Source organism: Xenopus laevis, chromosome 3S (assembly GCF_017654675.1).
Source record: "Xenopus laevis strain J_2021 chromosome 3S, Xenopus_laevis_v10.1, whole genome shotgun sequence".
Classification (NCBI taxonomy): Eukaryota; Metazoa; Chordata; class Amphibia; order Anura; family Pipidae; genus Xenopus; species Xenopus laevis.
In genome coordinates, this window is record NC_054376.1 from 103,274,572 (window position 1) to 103,299,391 (window position 24,820).

General features: G+C 38.9%; 1 protein-coding gene and 1 long non-coding RNA gene across 2 annotated transcripts in view; one reads left to right on the top strand and one right to left on the bottom strand.

Annotated features, from left to right (window-relative positions):
• Positions 1-9,095, bottom strand: part of dpysl3.S (dihydropyrimidinase like 3 S homeolog) — a 93,483-nt gene extending 84,388 nt beyond the window's left edge. The window contains exon 1 of the mRNA XM_018254060.2: positions 8,706-9,095. Coding sequence (XP_018109549.1) covers positions 8,706-9,029 — 324 coding nt within the window. The 5' untranslated portion in view covers positions 9,030-9,095. The remainder of the gene's footprint in view (positions 1-8,705) is intronic.
• LOC121402211 lies at positions 9,081-24,802 on the top strand. Its single transcript, XR_005966691.1, has 3 exons — positions 9,081-9,212; positions 20,917-21,033; positions 24,356-24,802. It is a non-coding gene; the product is annotated as an uncharacterized LOC121402211 (long non-coding RNA).
• The last annotated feature ends 18 nt before the right edge of the window (positions 24,803-24,820 follow it).

A 24,820-nucleotide genomic window follows, 5' to 3' on the forward strand; every position in this document is an offset into this window, starting at 1 on the left:
TCAAAAAAATTCAAAAAAAAGAAAGAAGAACAAAACGTTGTGCTCTTCTATAGAGGCACAGAGACACTTCTATTGAGGCACAGAGGCACTTATGTGTGCTAAGTGTGGGGAAGGGTACAATGTGTAAAACATATGTTTGTGCCCATTTTGCACTTTTTAAACCTGCATAAAATATATGAGGACTGAGAAGAAGCCGAAACTGCTAATTTACTAAACAAGTGTAAAGTACAAAAAACTGGTGCAAGTCTCTATAGTTCCACCTAGATGGTATCTATCACAGAATCTGATTTTTAAAATGTTAAGATTTCTCTGTATGATTTTCGAAATCATGAAAAAACTGGAGGCTGTAAGTGAGGATACATCTGGAAGTAACCAGCCATTGGAGCGGGGAGCAACTTAAGTTAGTAATATAGAAATATAGATTCAGGGCAAACACCCTACATAGGGTTTTTAACTGGTTGATAGCAAATGAGCCCTTAAGCCTCTGTGCATTGTACAACAACAAGAATCCAGTTTAATTCTGTGTGCAAATGTGTACTGTATCTGTATGTGTGTGTCTGTGTGTGTATGGGGGGGTATACAGTACCCATATATTCACCCAACATTCAGCCAGGCATACATTCTAGATATTTGTATCAAATATGACCTGCATTGGGCTGGGCAACAATTATTGCTTCATTTTTCTTGGTGGGTGCACAAGCCGTAAAATGAAAAGCCAAACTTAAAGCAAAAAGTGGGCCTTTTCATTTTACTGTGTGTGCTTTGGCTCAGGCAAAAGAAGAAGCAAAAAAGCTACAAAAAAGAAAACTATTATAATCACTGGGGGAGCCTAATATTTGGTTATTTGGTGCCTTACATTGTCCTTTAAGCTTCATGTTTAGAGACACAAGGTAAAGGTGGTACCTTAGAGCTAACAGCCCCTTATTTTCCCTTAAAGGGGTTGTTCACCTTCCAAACTTTCAGTTCAATTGTTTTCAGTTTGGTCATCAGAAATAAAGACTTTTTTTAAAAAAAATTTACATTTTTTCCAATATCTAAGTTTAAAGTTGAATGTTCCGGTCTCTGGTGTTTGTCTGGCAGGTCAGTAATTCAGGTGCAGATTCTAAACTGTTAAAATTTTGCAACATTTAGTTGATATACTTAGTTGATACATCTCTGGAGTATTAGCAACTATTGTATCAATTCTAACAGCTGCCTTTAATGAAATCCAGGGATTCTGCTCAGCAGGGACAAAGATAAGAAATGTATCAACTAAATGTATCAACTTAAAACAGCTTACAGGGTCGCCGACCCCCCACCCAGAGCTGCTTTAGAAGATAAAAAATGAAACTTTACACTATTAAAGTTTATGAAACTTTAATATTAGAGAAATGGTTGCACATAGAAAATAGAAAGTACTGTAATTGGAAAAAAGTCTTTATTGCTGGCAATCTACTGTATCTGAAACCAACTGAACTGAAATAAGTGTTTGAAGGTGAACAATCCCTATAAACTCCCTTACTGGCAGAAGCAAAGGATATGTAGGTAAAAAAATATTCAGGCCATATTCTTTTTATTAAATTACAGAAACCCCAACATTTGTTTTAAGCACATATTTGCCATTTACCAGTGTCTAATATGCATCTGTATTTACTAAATCCAGTACAGGTGTATCTGGGAACACAATATCCATAAACCTGTATTAACTGTGGGATTTGCTAAATTGGAATACTTCAATAATGTGCTATGATTCCTCTTGTGTTCACTTAAAGGAGAACTAAAGCTTAACTAAAGAAGTAGCTAGAAATATTGTACATGATGTTTTGTGCTTCTGTACCAGCCCAAGGCAACCACAGCCCTTTAGCAGTAAAGATCTGTGTCTCCAAAGATGCCCCAGTAGCTCCCCATCTTCTTTTCTGCTGATTCACTGCACATGCTCTGTGCTGCTGTCGCTTACTGAACTTAGGGACCCACTCACAGTATACAGTACATATAGAATATAAATGTCACAATATAAGGCTGATTAGTAATTAATACAGATAATTACTACATGACAGCACAGAAACCAGTGCAATCAACATCAGCATTTAATAATCAGCCCTGGAGCATCATCTTATACTACAGACAAACCTCATTTTCTGCTGGATATTTTGCGACGACCACTAAGCTTAGCTTCTCAACAGACACTTTCCAAGATGGTGACCCCCTGTGACAAGTTTGAAGTCCTGGATCATTGCTGCTATTGACAAGCTGAAACTTTAGGCTGGTGCTACGAGTTCAGTATATAAAATATGGCATTTTTAACTATATTCATTTTTAGGGTTTAGTTCTCCTTTAAAACGGAACCATGTCATGTGACTTTAAAGCTCTAGACAACCGTTTTGTTAACGGACTTGTTTTGTTTTTTTTTGCAGTGAATGAAACTGAGATTTTAAGCATGTTTCATTTTAATTATGCAGTTGCTATTGAAAAGCAGTGTATGGATGTTTATAGTGCCTATACTTGTATAGTGTTTAGACTCCTGACAAAACGCAGATGAAGCCAGCTGATTAAATGACCTGGAGGATAACTGACCTCTGCTACATTGTTTCAAGTCAGAACCAGAGAAAATAAATACTCCTTGCAACTGCAGTTATATTTTACAATAACTTTAAACCATTTAATTAAAAAACGATTAATCAATGTATATCGGTTAGTTACTTAGAATTATATTTTCTTGAATTATGAAAAAAAAATCGTTTTGTCAGTTCCACAAAAATCCGGCAGTGTTCCACGGACTAGAGGCAAGAACAACACTCCAGGAATTCATCATGAAGCATTCCTTTGGTGTTACCACAATAACCTAAAATGCAGATCACAACATAAGTAGAAGTCTGACATTAACACAGAAAAATGCTACATGAGGTATTTCTATAGGATAGAAAAAGTAACAGAATTAGGGAGAACTGGCCATGGTATTACATTACCCTCATCTGGACTGGGATTCAGTAATTGAAATTGAGTCCACAGATCTACACCTTGGTTTTTAAAAGACAATTTCTCATGGTTGAGTGAAGGGGTCAATCCTCTGTGAATAGAAACCAGAGACCCACTAACAGATTAAACAGCAATGCATCGGCACTGAATATCAATCAGAATTGTGGCCATTATAATGTTTGCAACACTGAAAACGTTGACTGCTTGTATTTCAGACCTTGGGGCTGATTTACAAAGATAAGTGCTAAATTGCATCAGTGCAGTTGGCCAGCAAACAGTCGGATAAGTGATGTGATTATAGGGGGAGCAGAATCCATTGCTGGGGGTGCACAGAGAGAGAGAAAGTTCAAATCCAATTCCCCATGGACATTGATGTGGAGGGCCTCATGGTTGTAGTAGTTGGGGGGGGCTGCATGTTTGTGTCGTGGAGGGGTCTGCATGTTTGGATGGTGGAGGGGGCAGGGGATGCCAAGTCCCACACCTTTGAATCAGATCTTTTCTTTCATCTTTTAACTAGTTCTAGACTAAGTAGATTGGTTGCTTTGGATAACTACACAGCAGAACTGTAGCACATATGTTTGTAAATGAGCCATTTGGTGTGCACAAAATCTGCAGCATGAAATATTTTGGCGGACAGCAGAGTGGTGCAAGCTCTTATCAAAGTTCATCACACGTTAATTAACAGCTTTATTAAACAAGAGTAATTGGTCTTAGGACCTGCATGAAATCACATTTTGATCAGGCTAAAATGGCAATACCAGAAAATATAAATAGATCAGATTTTGTTTGCATGCTTCAAAACAGAATAAAAGGCTAAAACCCTGGAGGATGGCAATTTGTTTGGCACCACCAATGGCTTAAATCGCTAACTTTGTACACTGGGTCAGGTAGCCCCTTCTTTTGAAAATGTGCTGGCCCAGGGTACTTGACCCCAGAGTACTGCATCATTTTCTACCCGATACAGGTAGCCCTTACACCTTGTAAGGTGGGCACAAAGTATGATCCCAAGAAACTTCTAAATACGTGGGAGCACACTGGGCTGTGCTCTAGGCACCTGCCTCTTCTGCCTACTCTAGTTCTGGTCCTGGGTGGACTATCACTTTAAAAAGAAAGCTAATTTGCCATAAAACTCATCAAAGTGACCACTGGCATTACAGCTTACACTTATGTAAATAATAGCAGCTATTCCAAGACAATTTAGGCAGATCTTAGAGCAGTAATAGTGAGTATCACATTTATTATGGTGCCAGTAACTCACAGCATTAAACACTATCCTCAAACCCTGGCCTAGAGTTGCCCTCTATCCGATTATGATTTGGACAGTCTGGTTTATGGAAGTTCACTCAAACGAAGGCACAACGGTATACTTGATAACTGTAAAAGATTTACTTTGGTCCATTTCACTTTCACTGAACTTACCCAGTTTCAGGGGTTGGGGGCGAGAAGGAAACTGAATATGTATCAAAGTTATAAAATATAATGTACTTTACTGTGCGGCTGGATTTTCCAAAAAAAGGTATAAGTGGGTTTAGTTCTCCTTTATTGAGCAATGACTGACAACAGCCCAACTCTCAATATCACTCTGTGCCACTTTAAAAACAATTATTACAGTGTTTCATGCACTGATAATGTCAGAAATGTAAATAGAGGCTAGAGAACTACTACTCATGATCCTTACATTCTAAATAATCAGCTGTACTACTCGTACGATCAGATCTTTGCGTCTATGGCCATCTTTAGTATGATGTAGAGCAGTGATCCCCAACCAGTAGCTCGCAAGCAACATGTTGCTCACTAACCCCATGGATGTTGCTCCCAGTGGCATCAAGCAGGTGTTTATTTATGAATTCCTGGCTTGGAGGAAAGTTTTGGTTGTATAAAAAACAGATGTACTGCCAAACAGAGCCTACTGTAGGCTGCCAGTCCGTATAGGGGCTACCAAACAGCCAATCACAGCCCTTATTTGACACTCCCATGGACTTTTTCATGCTTCTGTTGCTCCTCAACTCTTTTTACATTTAAATGTGGCTCATGAGTAATAAAGGTTGGGGACCCCTGATGTAGAGAGTGATATTCTGAGACAATTTGCATTTGGTTTTCATTTTTTATTATTTGTGGTTTTCGCGTTTTTTAGCTTTTTATTCAACAGCTCTCCAAATTGCTAGGATCCAAATCAACCTAGCAACCTAATTTGAACAAAATACTAGAATATGAATGGGATTGGATCAGAATAATAGGATGAGTAATACAAAGTAGCAATAACAATACATTTGTAGCTTGACAGAGCATTTGTTTTTAGATGGGGTCAGTGACCCCCGTTTGAAAGCAAGAAAGAGTTAGAAGAAAAAAAAACTTTCAAAAATAAATTATGAAGTCCAGTTGAAAAGTTGCTTAGAATTAGTCATTCTATAACATACTAATAAATCCCTTTAAAGGGGGTGTTCACCTTTGAGATAACTTTCTGACACAATCTGCAATTGGTTTTCATTTTTAATTATTTAAGGTTCTTGAGTTATTTGGCAGCTCTTCAGTTTGCATTTTAAGCAATCTGGTAGCTAGGGTCCAAATTACCCTAGCAACCCTACATTGATTGGAATAAGAGACTGGAATTTGAACAATAGTGGGCCTAAATAAAAAGATGAGTAATAAAAATTTGCAATACCAATACATTTATAGCCTTACAGAGCATTTGCTTTTAAGGAGTCAGCGACACCCCTTTGAAAGCTGTAAAGAGTCAAAAGAAAAAGGCAAATAACTATAAAAAATAAATAATGAAAGCCAATTGAAAAGTTGTTTAGAATTGGCCATTCTATAACATACCAAAAGTTATCTTAAAGGTGAACCACCCCTTTAAGTTAACTTTTAGTATGTTATAGAATTCGAGGCAACTTTTTAATTGCCCTTCATTATTTATTTTTTAAAGTTTGTGAATTCTTCAGACTCTTTCCAGCCTTTCACTGGGGGTCACTGATCCCATCTAAAAACAATGCTAGGTAAGACTATACATTTATTGTTATTGTTGCTTTTTATTACTCCTCTTTCTATTCGGGTCCTCTCCCAGTCTCTTATTAAAATCAATGTATGGTTGCTAGGGTCATTTGGACCCCAACAAACAGAGTGCTGAAACTGCAATCTGGAGAGCTGCTGAATAAAAAGCTAAATAACTCAAATATATCAAATTTTATTGTCATTACAACTGGCGGTAGTATGGTACCCTCATAAGCAATCTCTTTAGGATGCTCTCTAGCTGTTACTTTCTAAAACTATAACTCTCATGGCAGCATAACAAGGAGGGGTAGAGCAGCTTATCTACCTCTGGCTGTTGGGGACAGATATATGTTGTAGCTGGAGGAGCTCAGGATGGAAATCTCTGTGCCAAGCAACATGGACCACTTTCAGGGGACCAGCAGACTGTAGCCTTCATTGTGGAAAAGGTACAAGTGAAATTCTATGTGCAAAAGACAATTAGAAACTGGGCATATCTCCTGGGTATGTCTCAAGCTCCTGTAACATGCCAACAGGCCAGACAATAGCACCCCCTGAGACACATGACCTGACCCTTTTGGAGCATCTCATTTTGCAACCACTTTAAAGTCATTGTTCACCTTTGAGTTAACTTTTATTATGACATAGAGAGTGATATTCTGAGACAATTTGCAATTGGTTTTCATTTTTTATTATTTGTGGTTTTTGAGTTATTTCACTTTTTATTCAGCAGCTCTCCAGTTTGCAACTTTAGCAATCTAGTTGCTAGGGTCCAATTACCTTAGTAACCATGCATTGATTTGAATAAGATTCTGGAATACAGTATTGGACTGGGACACTCAAAAAAAAAAAGACCAGGGGCCCACCCTCAGTACTATTATTCTTCTTTTCCTCATGCAACCTCTATTCTCCTAGTCACTTTTCTTTACATACTATAATCTATTATTCCATCTATTTAGCCTCTTTGTTCTTGTGAAAATAGTAAATGGCCATGAAATAGGCTAAATGTTTAGCAGCATGAGGGCCCCCTGACACCTGGGCCCACCTGGAGTTTTCCTGGTATCCTGATGGGCCAGTCCAACACTGCTGGAATGTGAATAGGAGAGGCCTGAATAGAATAAAGAATAATAAAAAATAGCAATAACAATCAATGTCTAGCCTTACAAGGAATCTGTTTTTTTAGAAGGGGTCAGTGACCCCCATTTGAAAGCTGGAAAGAGTCAGAAGCAGAAGGAAAATAATTCAAAATCTATATAAAATAAATAATCAAGGCCAATTGAAAAGTTGCTCAAATTGGCCATTCTATAACAAACTCAAAGTTAACTTAAAGGGGTTGTTCTCCTTTAAATGAACTTTTAGTATGATGTAGAGAGGGATATTCTGAGACAATTTGCAATTGGTTTTCATTTTTTTTTGTTATTTGGCTTTTTATTCAGCAGCTCTTCCGTTTAAAAGTTCAGCAATCGGGTAGCTAGGGTCCAAATTACCCTAGCAACCATGCACTGATTCATATATGAGACTGGAATATGAATAGGTGAGGCTTGAATAGAAAGATGAGTAAGTAGCCTTACACAGCATTTGTTTTTCAGATGGGGTCAGTGACCCCCCCCCCATTTGAAAGCTGGGAAGTGTTGAAAGAAGATGGCAAATCATGGAAAAACTATAGAAAATAAATAATGAAGACCATTTGAAAAGTTGTTCGGAATTATCCATTCTATAACATACTTAGGGGCCGAATCACTAAAGGTCGATAAAGTGAGTGTTATTATAGCAAAAATGTTTTCACTTCTAATATTTTTAGAATTAACGATCGATTCACTAAAAGTTCACTTGTCTTGTCTGATATTTTAATGTTCATTTTAGCTAAACCGTGTGCGGTATTTTATAGCGTGCATTATTTTGTTTGATATTTTAAGGCATATGATATAGTCACACGTTAGGCATTCGGGATGCCACTGGCAGAGTAGAAATCTCTTTTTACAGTATTCTAGTCATTCCTTTCCCTGAGACCTTTTCTGGACCTGCCCAAGGGATCATGAAAATGTGTTAGTGGCTGTAGGTAAGTCTCCAGCTCCTCATAAAGGTCTTTAATTGCTGAACTACAGCTCCTCACTACATCTTCCTCTATTAATCCATCTGATGTTGTTTAGTAACGCCTACACCTGGGAGTTGTTAAATTTCACTGTAATTATCGCACTAATTTATGCTTTTATCGGCAAGATGTTAGTGAATAATGCGTTAGGATTAATTCTACAAGTATAGCAATGCGATTAGAATACCGATGTGCACAAATGTAGAATTACCGCTTGCGATATGTCTATTAGCGAATGCGAAAAAATACTTTGGTGAATCGTTCCTTAAATAACGTGTCTTAAATAACGCACAAAACTGTGCGTTAAGGGAAATCGACATTTTGTAAATCAGCCCCTAAGAGTTAACTTAAAGGTGAACCACCCCTAAATACAAAACGTGCGTTGATTAAGAAAAAAAGTGCCGGTGCTCTCATATGCGACCGTCTTGTGGATAACAAATGTGGATAACAAATGGCCCCTGTACAGTAATAGTCTGGCTCAGCATTGTCATATGAATGGGATTTGCCAATCGCCATTAGTTTAGAGGAACGAGCAGCAACTGCCCAGCCAACTCCACTGACTGACGCCCAGCAGCCCGAGTGCCCACAGCCAACTCCCAGTAGCCAAAGAGAAGGGGCAGCTGCCCTTTTGTACAGAGCTTATCCCCCACCCCTCCCACTTAGTAGACTTTACCGCTTTCTCGTCCAGGTTCTGCAGCGTTTCTTTGCCCGGGGTTGTACCAATCTCCACTTTCGGGGGTTCCGCTTCATTGCCGCAGTTGAGCTCGCTCTTGTCTTGTGGTTGGTTGGCAGTGGCCGGGCGCATAGGGGTCCCTCTCCTGTTGGGCTGCCCCACGCTCAGGGAGTCGAAATCGATCGTCTTACTTTCGTACGCTCCCTCCACATTGCAGAACATGCCTCCGTACTTTACCCGCGGCACTTGACTGGTGGTGCCCGGACGGGCCAGGTAGAAGGGCAGGTCGTCTTCCTTGTCCCATTTCCTGTTGCCTGAAGCCATCGCTGAGACTCTGAGGAGAGGAGCGGGAGCTGCTGTTACAGTCCGGCCAGCGAGCAGCGGAGAAAAGGAGGAGAAGCGATACACCTTCCGACCAGAGAGGGCAGCACTGAGAACACACCGCTCAACTCACACACTCCTCATCCCCAGGACCAGTCCCTCATATGGACTGACTGAAGGACAAGTGTGAGTGCTCTCTCTCTCTCTCTCTCTCTCTCTCTCTCTCTCTCTAACTCTCCCTCTCGCTCTAACTCTCCCTCTCTCTCTCTCTCTCTCTCTCTCACTCTCTCACTCCCCTTCTCTCTCTCCCTCTCTCTCATTCTCTCTCTCTCTCTCTCTCCTGTGCCCCTCCTACTATAATCATTACTGCACACATTTCTGACATATTCTTTATAGTAGTGACAAATATTTCATAAAATGCACATTGGTGCATCTTTCATCTCCAGCTCACACAAAGGGGTAACTATCATGAAAATTTAATATAAGCTTCGGCATAGTGAAATAAGAAACTTTCTAAAATACAATCAATTCAAAATTCTATAACATTTTTGGAAATAATCAAGTTTATATTCACTATTCCTCTCTCAGCATCTGTTTCTCTTCATTCTGTCTTCATGCAGCAGTTGGGTATCAGATATTTACTGACAGTTAGATCCAATATATCTTATTGGGGGGCTCCTTTTGTCTAGAAGATGTATTAGAGCTCACTTAATTAAAATCACCAGACATCATGTCTCTCTACATGCAGAATTTGTGCAAAAGGCAGTTATTTTGTTAGATTTTGTTTGTACTGGAATCAGTTATTTGAGTGAGCTCTAATACATCTGCTAGGAAAGGAAGCCTCCCTATAAGATATATTGGATCTAACTGTCAATGAATATCTGACACCCAACTGTTGCATGAAGAGAGAATAAAGAGAAACAGATGCTGAGAGAGGGATAGCGAAGATAAACTTGATTATTTCTGAAACATTACAGAATTTTTAATTGATTCTATTTAGACAGTTACTTATTTCAGCATGATAAAGCTTGTATCAAATTTTTATTTTTGCGATACTTCCATTTTAACGATAGGCCAGTACAGACTGCTATTACCACCTGGATAAATACAAATATATCTCCTGTAGTGGTAAATTAATAAAATCCTAAAGGGGTCATTCACCTTAATGTTAACGCTTAGTATGTTATAGAATGGCTAATTCTAAACAACTTTCCAATTGGCCTTCATTTTCTCATTCTTATAGTTTTTGAATGATTTGCCTTCTTCTTCTGACCGTTTTTTAGCTTTCAAATGTGGGTCACTGACCCTATCGTAAAAACAAATGCTCGGTTTATGGTTGTTGCTACTTTTTATTAATCATCTTTCTATTCAGGCCTCTCCTATTCATATTCCAGTCTCTTATTCAAATCAATGCATGGTTGCTAATGTTTTTGGACCCCAGCAAACAGATTGCTGAAATTGCAAACTGGAGAGCTGTGAATTAAAAAACGAAATAACTCAAAAACCACAAATAATAAAAAAAAAAAAATGAAAACCATAAGAATGGCTAATTCTAAACAACTTTCCAATTTGCCTTCATTTTCTCTTTCTTATAGTTTTTGAATGATTTGCCTTCTTCTTCTGACTGTTTTTTTAGTTTTCAGATATGGGTCACTGACCCTATCGTAAAAACAAATGCTCTGTTTATTGTTGTTGCTACTTTTTATTAATCATCTTTCTATTCAGGCCTCTCCTATTCATATTCCAAATATAGAATGTCACTCCCTATATCATAGTAAAAGTTAATTTAAAGGTGAACAAACCCTTTAAATTAATGCACACCAGAAAATACCAAACACCAAAAATATTCTAGGAAGCTATTGTATATCTTATATTCAGGGTCGGACTGGAGCACAGGGGGTCCACCGTGCATGCTAGAACGCCGAAGCAAACCCCAGCGCGCATGCACGAACACTGGCATAAACGCCAGCGCATAATGCGAGGCACACTTTTTTTCTTGGGGCTCACCAGATTAGGGGAGAGGGCTTGGGCCGGCATTGGCCCATGAGGGCCGGGGCCCACCGGGTTTTTTCCCGGTGTCCCGCCGGCCCAGTCCGACCCTGCTTATATTGGTCCAACAAATAGTTTAATGAGAAGGACTCCTTGTGAGAAATTACCTTATAAGGTCAGATTTAGAAAACCTCAAAACATATTTTGTTCCCTGTAAAAAATGTGCCTCAGGCAGGAGATATGGGGCTTAGGGGACCTGAACTGGTCAGAGTCACAGCATATTTCCTATCAGGCTTCTGCAGATTTTGTACTGTAGCTCTCACAGGGACCCTTTTCAACAGGTGCTGGCAACATACAGTAACTCACTCTAAATCTCCGAGGTGTTTTTTTTTTATACTGGAAACAAAGTCCTCCTTGGATATTTAGAGTATACCTGGCAGATGGAGAACTTTCATGTGTTACTTTTATACTTGCCATCGATAAATAGCTGATTTTCTTTATACAGATATAGTTGCACAGTACATCCGTATTTATTGCCTACATATTGGTGCACTTATTTTAACTTTTTTAACTTCTTTCTTAAGAACTGACTGTGCTCCATGCAATAGAGATCAACAATCATCAAATTATCAGTCAGGGTAAAAATTATGTTTGGGGCGATAACTACAAAAGGCTTTCCTTGTAACACCTAGAATTGTATATCAGTATATAGCAGGTGACCTCAATTTGAGGAGGCCTCCCAAAAACTTCCTTATTTTCCTCCTGTGCTGGTGATACTGGAAATTGTAACCTACCCCTGGAAAAGAACTTGCAAAAAATAATTTTTTCACCTTATCAAGCACTGGAGTCTTGTTCATGCCATGTGAATATAGATGCCACTTTAAAGGAGAACTAAACCGAAAAAATTAATATGGTTAAAAATGCCATATTTTATATACTGAACTTATTGCACCAGTGTAAATTCTCAGCTTGTCAATAGCAGCAATGATCCAGGACTTCAAACTTGTCACAGGGGGGTCACCATCTTGGAAAGTGTCTGTGACACTCACATGCTCAGTGGGCTCTGAGCAGCTGTTGAGAAGCTAAGCTTAGGGGTCGCCACTAATTATGAATCAGAAAATGAGGTTGTAATATAAGCTGATGCTACAGGGCTGATTATTAAATTCTGATGCTAGTTGCACTGGTTTCTGTGCTGCCATGTAGTAATTATCTGTATTAATTACTTACCAGCCTTATATTGTGACATTTCTATTCTATGTGTACTGTATATTGTGAGTAGGTCCCTAAGCTCAGTAAGTGACAGCAGCACAGAGCATGTGCAGTGAATCAGCAGAAAAGAAGATGGGGAGCTACTGGGGCATCCTTGGAGACATAGATCTTTACTGCTAAAGGGCTGTGGTTGCCTTGGGCTGGTACAGAAGCACAAACACAATGTACAACATTTCTAGCCTGTTTCATTAGTTAGGATTTAGTTATCCTTTAACAGAGGGAGGTGCTAATGGTTGAAAAGGGTTGTCTATTGAAGAGTACTTTCATTGTCAATGAGGATAGCCATACATGTATAGATTTGATCAGGTAGCTTGGCTAATTTCATAAATGCTGCACAATTGTTTGTTCATATGTAGAACCTCTGAGGAGGGTTTCAACAGAGCATCCTAAGGATTGTACTATGCATGTCCAAATTGAAAATGCCATCTTCCAAAATATATTCAAATGCATGGTACATAAGCAGATAAAAGGGTTATATCAGATCCAGCTCCCTCTCCCTTCTTCTCAGATGCCTTTGTTTAGGCCAGCTGCACAAATCAGAGACGCAATTGAATTTGACCATATTCTATACCACTAATGTGCACGGTTCAAAGATTTGCTGGACCACCAGCAGGCCAGAATCCTTAATTACTTGCAGTTTAATTCCATCTAAGAAGATAGTGCCAGCAATGAGTGCAACAGTCTGCTAATATATACAATATGTTCTTAAAAGAATGAGTTATATTTGCTGGTCACACACAGGCTTGGGGAAATAGAAAGCCAAACAGCTCAGTGTGGCCCGGGATGAATGAAAAAGAATGATATTTCACCTATAGCAGGTACAAATGTTTTTCTGCAAAACAGGAAAAATATTGGGACTTCCAATTGCATATAAACATAGCACTGCAAATGAAACCCACCAGCAAGACACTGTCCACTTGCATGTAATCATTGCACTGCATATGAAATGCACCAAGATAACTTAACATTATCTTTGCTGCTGGAACGCAATGTAGCTTCCCTTGTTTTCACTGGTAATGTGTAATTATCACAACTTCTAATTAAGGGGCAGATTTACTAAGCTCGAGTGAATAGCTCGAATCCAAAAATATTCGAATTTCGAAGTATTTTTTTGGGTACTTTGACCATCGAATTGGTCAAATTCGATCGAATAGAACGATTCGAAGTAAAAATCGCTCGACCATTCGATAACCGAAAAACTGTCTCTTTAAAAAATTCTTTGACTCAATACTTCACCAAATAAAAGCTACCGAATTGAATGTTAGCCTATGGGGACAGTGTAGATAGGTTTTGGGCACTTTTTATGATCGAATAAAAATCATTTGATCGATCACTTAAAATCGTTCGATTTATATTCGATCGTTCAATCGAACATTTTGCGCTAAAATCCTTCGAATTTGATATTCGAATTCAAAGGATTTCACTTCAAGGGTCGAATGCAAGGCTTTTTTAACCCTCGAAATTCGACCCTTAATAAATCTGCCCCTAAATGTTCTTTTGCTAATTAGCACTGCAGTGATGAAATAAATACGCTAGGAAAGCTCGTCATCGAAGTAAACTTTAATCCAACTTGCAAACTACCGAAATGCAATCAACATTTCCACATTAGTGATTTTATTATAAAAGCTATTATTTATATCCGAGTGCAGAAATTCGGAATAAACATTAAGACCAGGAAGCAACAGATTATCAGACAGCAGGGCACGAGCTTGTTGGAATATATATATATCTCAGTAGGTAGTATGCAAAGTAAACACATTGTATTGCGCTAGTTATAGACAATAACGTTTTAATTAATATGCTTAAACAAGGTAATTAAAAGTAGCTCATGGTGGAACTAAAAGTTCATTGTCTCTGTCTACAAAACATAGCCTTGTTTCTTCAGCTAACTGCCCAGATTTCCAATCACCACAAATATCTGAAGTGAGTATGGGGCTGGCTGGTAGACAGGTGGGTTTCCTTGGGTTGTTATACGCACATTCTTATTGATTTATTAATCCATGAGCAAAAATATTCACAAAAACCTCAAAGGACAGACAAGGAAGGGTAATAAATACATAGACCAGCTTACATCAAAATGTACCCAAGACTAATTTAGTAAGGGAGTGCAGGAGATTTAATAAAACAGTCTAGTTGTCACATCTTCTCCTTCATGTGGATAGGAGGTAGCAGTTTTGGGTAATGACGGCCAAAATACACCACATCTGCAAGCAGCATCAGTGCATGGGATGCCTTTAAAATGCTGCTTATTAAATATGCATTTCAGTATATTCCCCTTATAAGTGAGGGACGTTGTCGCAAAGCAAAACCTTTGTGTTTTGACAGAAGTGTTGCGTTTAGTAAGAAACGATGTTCTGAAACGTTTGTCATGTATTAGGAGGCCAATAAATCATGCAAACATTGATATGGAAAAGGGTATTGCTGCATGGAGTAAAAATACCCCAAAATTATTTTTTACATATGTAAATAGTAAAAAAAAATTAAGTAGAATGGGGTGGGACCCTTGTTGGGGAGGGGTTAGTTGGTTTATGAGAACAGAATTAAAGCAGAGATCCTGAACTGTTATTTTTCATCGGTCTACACAAATGAGGAACCACGTAATGAAAGATTCCTTATAAATAGTCCCAATTCTAGTAATACAACAAATGATGTATGGTTCCCGAAAGTGGAAAATCAAAAGAGACTAGAACATGTAAAGATAAACAAGGGTTCAGGACTGGATGGTATTCATCCCAGGGTACTAAAGCTTAGCTCTGTGATTGCCAACCCTTTTTACTTATTTTTTCAAGATTCATTGAGATCTAGTATGGTGCCAAGAGAATGGCGAATTGCTAATGTGGTGCCACTATTTAAAAAGAGATCCCGTTCTCAGCCTCATAACTATAGGCTGGTTAGTCTGATCAGTGGTAGGAAAGCTTTTTGAAGGTGTACTAAGAGCTTAAATACTTGACTTCATTGCAAATCATAATACTATGAGTTTGTGCCAGCATGGTTTCATGCGTAACTGACTTTGCCAATCAAATTTAATTGCCTTTAATAAGGGAGGTGGGCAGGAACCTAGACTCTGCAATGGCAGTGGATGTAATCTACTTGGACTTTGCTAAAACTTTTAATACAGTACCACACAGAAGTTTAATGGTTAAATCAAGGAATATTGGCCTAGAACATAGTATTTGTACTTGGATAAAGAACTGGCTGAAGGATAGATTACAAAGAGTAGTTGTAAATGGAACATTTTCTTATTGGACCAGTGTTATTAGTGGAGTAATGCAGGGCTCTGTACTCGGTCCTTTGCTTTTAAATTTGTTTATTAATATTGAAAGTGCTGTTTTCTATTTTTTCTATTAGCATAATATAAATGCTACTCCAAAGTGATTTGATTAGATTAGAAAACTGGGCAGCAAACTAGAAAATGAAGTTCAATGTTGATAAATGCAAGGTTATGCTTTTTGTTATTTGAAATAATATAAATGTTTTTTGTAAAAAGTTGTCTAATTCCAGCAGTGTCATTCTGTGGCTATAAAAGTAAATAAGGTACTGTCTTACATAAAAAAGGGCATTAACTCAAGAGATGAAACATCATTTTGCCTCTTTATAGGTCCCTGGTAACAGGGTCGGACTGGACTGGAGGGACACCGGAAAAAAACCCAGTTGGTCTTGTCTCCCTGCAAAAATTGTCCTGCTGTCGACCTTAAAAGTATGCACAAGCGCAGCACAACACGTGCACAGGGGGGCGATGGTGTGGCAGGTAAACAAGGGTTACCAGTCCGACCCTGCCTGGTAAGGCCTCACCTAGAGTATGCAGTGTAGTTTTGGGTTCTGGTCATAAGAAGGATATCAATGAGCTGGAGAGAGAGAGTTGAGACGTGCAATAGTGATGTGCTCTTCGCACACTTTGTCTCGGGTGGCGGGCGGGTGTGGGTTGAGCTCTTCTCCTGCACTCCCCGCCCGCCACTGTCAAATGCCGGCTTCCAACTTCCGGGTTCATCTTTTATAGATGCTGCGCCTGCTCGCCCCACCCTTTTGTGACGTCATCGGCAGGCCGGCGCGGGTCTGTAAGAGGAACCCGGAAGTGCAGGTGCGGGCGGGTGCGGACCAACGGAGGGCAGGTTAGGGTTGGGTGCACACATCACTAACATGCAACCTGGTTAGGAGGATGAAAGATTTAAATTATGAGGGTAGATTGTCAAGGTTGTAACTTAACTATGTATGTATACAAGAGTAAAGCTTTTGAGCAAAAAGGTAATTTATTAATACCTTCAGGATCTAATACTTTGCAGAGTGAAGGAAGTAAAATATCTTTAGACAAACTATTCTATGCAAATAAATTAAAAATGATGTGAAACTATAGGGTGAAAAAATGAGTCCCCCAGCCTTATGAAGAACAGCATTCAGTTAAGTTCATTTAACTAAACAATTGTGAATTTACTTATTACTAATTACTTATTATGTAAAATTAATTTGAGTCAAACTGTGCTGTTACTGTCCCTTTAAGCTTGTACAGGAAGTATATGAAGATGCCATGTATGTTTATTTTAAAGCATGCTGATTGCAAGAAGAATTATAATCACCTTTCTTATAATCAGGCGTAATTAGTAGGATTCTATGGACTTACTAAAGGCAGGACCTTATGCCCTTGACAAATGCCCATCAACATGTGCAGACAGCTTTGCTTACTCATTGAAAATGTTTCTTCTGTCCTAAATATTTTTGCTTGATCCAGAAGCTTTTTTTTATTAACTGACCTCACAATAACAAGCTTGCCGAGTTGTTTATGCAATGGATTTTAAAATATCTTGTTAAGGAATAAATAGTTACATTCTTATTGTTGTTTCTGATGATCTTTAAACAATGTTTGGAAAGGCCATCACAAGAACCTTAATGTATTACTTTGTGTCATTATACTGGAACTACATATATTGCTTTTTTTCTCTTTAAAAGGATCAATTTCCTATTTAAAATAGGGGTATTTTATGCCAAGAAAAATACCCTTGTGATATAATTTAAGAGATTGCTTTACACTAGGTAATGCTATTATATTTGGTTCATACTGCTGTCCCAAGCACTCTCCTTATGTTCAGGCTGTGTTAGTGTTGAAGGTAATGTTTATGTCTTTTCTTTCCTTTCATTAGACTCTAAAGGTCATTTAGTCCCTCCAACCAGAATGGAGTAATTCCACAATTTGTGTTTTATACCCCCTTCTTCTTTAGATTAGCATTTATATGCAGCAGGGTTTATAATTCCATCTAATTTGTATGTTTGGTGCATACATGCTTCTATAGTGGGATATGTTAGATGCTTTATAAATACATGCGATTAATAATTTCTCCTTACTTTTTTAGATATATTAGGATTAAACACATTGCTTCTGGAAATCAGTCAGATAGCTTTGTTCCCCTGGTACCGTTTTAAAAACTTTCATATAACTTCATATTGTAAGTTCGGGAAGCACTCACAACAGCAGGATAACTGCAATTAAGCTTTTATTGTGCTTCCATACAACATGTTTCGGGCACACAGGCCCTTTTTCAAGTGGGTTACAGCCAATTGTGAAGTGAACATCTTTATAGCACCACACACATAGTCCCACCCACCAATTACCAAGTGAAAGCAATTAATTCATCAGTCCTTGTTCATGGCTTAGAGAGTTTAAAATATAGCTGTTCATTTGCTGTGTCAGTGTTTAATGTCCAAAAGTGAATGTGTTCCAAGTCCATGTTGATGGCACAAAACGTGATCATCCATAGCCAGAAAATCATGACCCCCCATTCTACTAGTAAAGTCTATTTTCAGGAAAATACTTTATTTATATACTTAATTTATATAGGCTGCATTATGTGATGTATTTTTATAGAGAAACTGGGTATGTGGAATAACTGTGAGGATGAAGCTGTACTATTCTGTTGCATAGTGCGGAATCTTGGTCCCACAGTGTATTGCAGTATTAAATCACCCTTCTTTTACACCAAGCAGAAAGAGGGGCTTTCGCTAGAGAACCACACTTTGGGGCAGATTTACTCAGGAGGCTCCGCCACACTTTGCTCACGTTAATTCGCAGCAAATACAGTTATATATCAAAATGCAAAGTTTTGTCTCAGCTGACCAACGCTGGCTAAGTTTCGCCAGCAAGAAGTAGTCAGCAAGGACATTTCTAAGTGAATGTTCGATATCGTTATTTTCTTCATAGCAAAACTTCGCTAACAAACTTGCACTTACGTCAGTCTAAATATGGAGGGTACATATAGGTAATCTATATACTGTATGTCTTTATTAGTAAGTATTGGTGGAATTGCTGGAAGTGGCCACTTATTTTTAAAAATGTGCAAGGAATCAAAATAAATACAAAAGAGATCCTCTATTTTGCTAGACGTGAACCTACCCTAAATTAAATGTGGGAGGATTTTTAAATTGTTAAAACAAATTACGAAAAATTATATTTAACAGATACACTATTTAAACGTAATCCCACATTAAAGTATGAAAAAAACGCCAGCGTTTTGTCTTTTTTTATGACTTCGGCATACAGGATATGATGTCACTGACATAAGATTGTTCAGGATGTAGCTTCATCTTATCAATTTGCCAGGTATAACTTGGCGAAGCAGACTCTGGCGAAAAGGGTAAAGCATTATAAAGTTTGCACTTTGATGAATTTGCGTAGTAACGCTCATTTGCCTGGAGAAAGGGGCTCAAAACTTTCTATAGCAAATTGTCCTCTATGCCTTTTAGTAAATTCGCAATGACCCTGCAAATTGTCTTTTTGGCGAATTTTCACTACTGATGGCCACTTCGGCCCTTTAGTAAATCTGCCCCTTTGTGTTAGATTTGTGTTAGATTTACAGTTTTGTGTTAGATTTACAGTTCTCATAATACTAAGATGAGCTCTCAGTCAGCATCATCCCATCAAGCTCAGCTTTATTCAAGAGTTAACTTATGTCCGCAGCCTGTTGGTTTTATAAGTACAAATAACTATTTAACATGGAGATGCTTCATCATCTGCCTTTTTAATGTACTTTAGGTTTCTGATCATTTGTTGAGAATTTATATTAGGTTTGTAAATAAATAAAGGCCATAGCAAATGTACTGTTTTAGCGTGCCTTTTGTACTGTGACCTAACGACTCATTAATTAACTTGTAGAATATCAAGTGATAACTTATGAAATAATGACTAGTCAATTTACCATGTACACCAGTGATGTCAAACATTTGACACAAGTTTTGTGACTGCGGCATATTAGGTTTGCGTTCGTCTTCCAAAAGTTGGTGGTTTAATTACAATGCCCCACACAGTGTGTGAAGTGGAATAAAAGGTCACTATAGTCTTATTTTTTTGCACTTTGCCCATTGAGTGGGACATGGTGCATATAGCAGCAGGTCTCTGCACTCAGAGTGCTGATTTCAGAGCAGTTTCAAAACACAGAGACCCGAGGACTGCTGTTTGAATCTGCACTAGATTCAAAATTGCTGGCTAGGGGGAGGCATGTTGCAGGGTGCACTCCTGCGGCCTTTAGTGCTCTTGCACTTGCACCCCTGGGGTTGTAAATGGGCCCTATTTAGTATATAGGATAGGAAAACAAGTTTTTCAGTAGTATGTTTGAATGAATGTACCTGTAGCAACACACAGTACAGTCAAACCAGTGATTTGGTGTTTCCATGCTGTCTGCATTATGTCTACCCTATGTGAGCAGACAGCTAAAGTCTAGGTTCACTCCTATTGCTTTCCTTGTAACTGCAAGTAAGCATGGCTTGTTTCATCTGTTGCTAATGTGGCCACAGGTGATCAGTGTAAGCCATTAGTCTGGCTATAAAACCCCCTGCTTTACACTGACTCGTGGGCCAATGTAGGTCTGTTTCAGATAGTTCCTGGGTGTGATCTTAGTCTGATTAACTGTTCCTGACCCTTGCCTGTCCTTGACCTTTGCTGTTTCTCTGCCTGTACGGACCATTCCCTGTTGACCATTTTTCCAGATCCTGACTTTGTACTGTGTTACTGTTTGGTTTGACCCGGTCTGTTTATCCTGACTACGCTTTTGGTTCCTGATTCTGTACTGCTCTTCTGTTTGTTTTGCCTGTTCCATGACTATGCCGCCTGTCTCCCCATTCATTGAGTCATACGATCTGGTTTCCTTGCCTTCCCAGAACCCTTACCTTGGTCCTCTCACTTTAAGTTCTGACAGCATCTGAGTAGCGAAGGGCTTCTCCCAACGTGAAAGGCGGTGTGGGAGAACCAAGGAAAGAGTTCTGAGCGAGAAAGGGAACCAAGCGTAGTGTTTTAGAATGGGAAACAAGGAACGTTGTGAAAAGCCAGGCCAGGTCGGTAACAAAAAGTCAATATAGTACAGATACAGGAGACGTAGGAATGGTCGGGGTCACAGGCCAGGTCAAACGCACCAGAATTGCAGTACAAAATCAGAATCCGAAAGGGTTGTCCAAAAAGGGCAATAATCAGGACTGGCAGCAGAAAGGACGAGAACCAGGGACAGGCAGGATCAGTAACAATAGGAATACACAGAACAAACACACCCAGGAACTTTAAGAAAAGACCTTTTACATTGGGCTATGAAAACTACACAAAGAGCCCTTTAAATATTTGAATTTCGCACCATTGATGACATCACTTTGGCACTTTCAGGATAAAATCCAGAAGTAGCCCAGCTCGCAACCCGGAAGAACAGCGAATTCACAGAGACGACGTGGAAAGACTCGGACGAGGCGGGCGCACCCGTCGCACCTCCACTAGACCACCAGGGTGAGTTATCACAGGCAGCTGTTATAGGCAGAAGCATGAGCCGGAACCTTAGTGTTGTTGGTTCTGGGTTTTGAGATACTGAACGTAACAACAGGTATGTTATCCAAAATGCTTGGGACCTGGAGCTTTCAGGATAATGGACCTTTCCATAAGTTCGATCTTCATACCTGAAAAAATTATTTAAAGATTAAATAAATCCATTAGGCTTGTTTTGCATCCACCAAGGATTCAGTTCTGTTCTGTTTTATAATTACAGAGAATACGATATTTTTAAAATTTTAATTATTTGGATAAAATAGGAGATGGCCTTTCTGTGATTTGGAGCTTTCTCGATAATGGATCCCATACCTGTACTTTTCTTCATAGAGCTAAGCCTGTCCTTTATGTACTGTTTTATTATAGTTTGATTGCTATCTGCTACCTTTGCATATAGAAATGAAGCAGCAGTTGATATACAGTTCACCAACAGGTTACAGTCCATAAAATATGGTTGCAGTTTGGTTCTAGTGTGATCCAAACCAGTGAGGCCCCATGGGGGATTAGATGCATAAAAAAACAAGGACCTCTTTCAGGAAATTATTTTGGTACTGAAACAGCTTTACTTTTATTGCATACGGTACTTGTCAGCATTACTTTAAAGGAACCACTGAAATGGGCAATTGCTTACAGTGGAGCATCACATTTATATACTTAGTGAGATTAAACATGATATGATGAAGTGTGGCCTATGGCCATATCTGGCACTGCAAAGAAACCGTAACCAGAGCCAAACCAGCTAGAATTTAGTTGCCAAAAATGTTTTGTTGCAGGAGAGCCAAAATCCTAATGAATGTTTCTGGTTTCCCTCAAAGCAGATGGAGAGCAGGATATACCAGTGTTAGCAAGCTTAGTGCATGCTTGATCTTTGATGTGATTAGCAAAATTAAAAATATATTTTTTTTATGATGTTTTCCAGATGGACAATGAATGTCATGATACATGATTTTCTGCTGCATTAATTCGATTTATAACTGTCCAGTGGGGAAAATACTATCTGTTCTAGGAAACAAATCTGAAATATGACGTTACAAAAGAACAATAAAACTAAATATGATGATATTCCCATATGGCTATATATCTGTAGTTGTTTTACTGAAAATACACTTTCAAAATAAAAAAAAAAATGTGGTTTAGATTTTAGGTTACAAATCAAAAGAAAAAATGTATTGTGAGCAATGAAGAGAATAATCTATGTTTTTTTTTTATAAACATTACAAAAAGTGCTTATGAAGGATTAGGCACATGTGCTGGAGTTCTAATAAGCAGAAAAGTATATCCCTTAGAGTATCATATACATGGCACCTCCATCTACCCCTTGTACAGCACACAGTATGGTCTGCTCATTGATCCTGGCAACAAGGAACAGAGCGCAGCCTTCAGGAGTGCACTTTAGTACAGGTGTGGGATCTGGAAACCCATTGTCCAGAAAGCTCCAAATTACTGGAAGCCTTCTCCCTTAGCCTCCATTATTAGCAAATGATTGTTATTTTTACAAATCTTTTTCTTTGTAATAATAAAACAGTAGCTGGTAACTAAGCTGCATGAATTTATACTAAAGGCAAAACAATCCTATTGGGGTTATTGCATGATTAAATGATGTTTAGCAAACTTTGCATACGGAGGGAAGTTAAAGTCCAATGGAAGTATATGTTGCAGCAAATACATTACATTACACAAGCCTGGGAAACCTTAATAAAATAAAGTTGTTATATTGCCCTACACATGAGCCCAGTGTATAGTTTATGTGCCATATTTTAGGAAATGTAGGGGGAAGCCGGTTACCCCAAAAAAAATTTACGCTATCACCCTGAAAAAAGAAAAGACGCTAGCCTTTTTTGGGAATTAGAAAATGTTTCAACTAAATTTTGAGGAAGTCCTATCTACTCTATTGCACTTCGCCTGGTCTGACGTGGCGAAGGAAAGTCTGGCGCAAGAGGTAACGTTCAGTGAAATCCACATCTTAGTGAATTTGCCTAGTTACGTCCATTCGTCAGAGCGCAAATTCGCCTGGCGTTAGGGAGCGAAGTACCGCTACAGTCTATCTCCATCGTTAGCGAAGTTACGCCGGCGAAGCAAAGTACCGAAATGACGCCATGCCAGCGTTAGTCACTTCACCCTTTAGTAAATTTGCCCCAAAGAGACTATGGCCTTGTACTTGGGGAAACATACATTATGGAAATATTAAACTAATGTTCTGACTTCTAAAATGTTCTAAAACTAAATGTTCCTGACTTCTCTGACCCCCCTGCAAGGTATATTTGTAGGTCCCTACACCACCCTATGTACAGCCTGCGATACCTCAACTGGGGTTCATACCCTGTGAGCTGCACGCAGGGTATAGATCTTTTAATGCCCTTGCCCCTCTGAGCTCTCCTGCAGCTGCCTGGTGTACTGGCCTGCGATTGAGTGTCTGTTGTATGACATACAAATAATTAGCATGAGCATTTCCCTTACATGGTGTGTGGAAGGCGCAACTGCCAACCCTTTATTGACCTTTAATGGAGCCCTAGGCCATCCTTGAGATGAAACCCCACTCCACACACTAGCACAATGACAAATGATTTAAATACACCAAACACTTAGCTGCCCGTTCATACACAAAAGTACAATAACAAAAGTTTTGTTTAAAGAGATATCCTCTTTACAGGAGAAGGAAAGTTACCAAAGCAGTTTATTGCCAATAGATTAGCCACAAATAACACTATATTTATTCTGTAGAATACTTTACCATACCTGAGTAACCAGCTCTGAAAACTGTGTTTGTTTAGGATAGAAGCTGCCATATTAGCTTAGTGTGACATCACTTCCTGCCTGAGTCTCTCCCTGCTCACTCATAGCTCTGGGCTCACATTACAGCAGGGAGGGGAGAAGGAGAGAGGAGCAAACTGAGCATGCTCAAGCCCTAGCCGTGGAGGTTTATTCTGAAAACAGGAAGTCTGATTCAGAAGCCCATGTGTACACAATAGAAGGAGAGAAATGCGATGTTTCTTTTGACTCAGAGCAGCATTACTTTGAGGGTTTACTGGTGTATTTACTGTATATGTATTTATATAGACCTTTCTTTTCCTTCTAAACTAATCTCTGTACTTAAAATACCTAAGGAGAGTGCAGTGTAGTATTATAGCCTTTGCGAATGTATTAATGAATAAAAGGAAAAAGTTCTAAGCCACAGTTTAAAAAAATAAAACAGGCTCCAAAATGGGAACAGTGCCTGAAGGACAGTATTTTATGCCTATGCAGTCATTTCATGCTTTCATGTAAATAAAGTGTCGAATGTTTGCAGGTCACAAGTGAAACAGATCATTCAGAGGTTCATTAGAAACACTTTCATGCTGTTGCCATGGAATAATCTGCGTATGTAAACAGAGCCAGACAATCGCTTTAGGAGCCAGTTCCTACTTTACAGCATGTGGCAACCGGCCAGAAAACTCCAGCAATGACATCAATTTGTGGAACAAGAGAGAGATGCGAAAAAGAAGAAATTAGAAAGTGCAGGAGACCGGACAGCCGACACGTCTACTTTGTTTGCCCTGAACTCAGATACGCCCTTTATATGGCCCAAACTACTGACATATATTGTACTGGGTAACAACCTAGATTAATTGGCATGGGCTTAGGGGCATAGTTAGAATTGCTGTGTTAATGAGACCCAGAAATATGTTTCGTATTGCTTTGTAATTCATTGTAAATCCCAGGGATGCTCCCGTTTAAATTAAACCATAAGAAATGACTGTGGGGATAAACATCA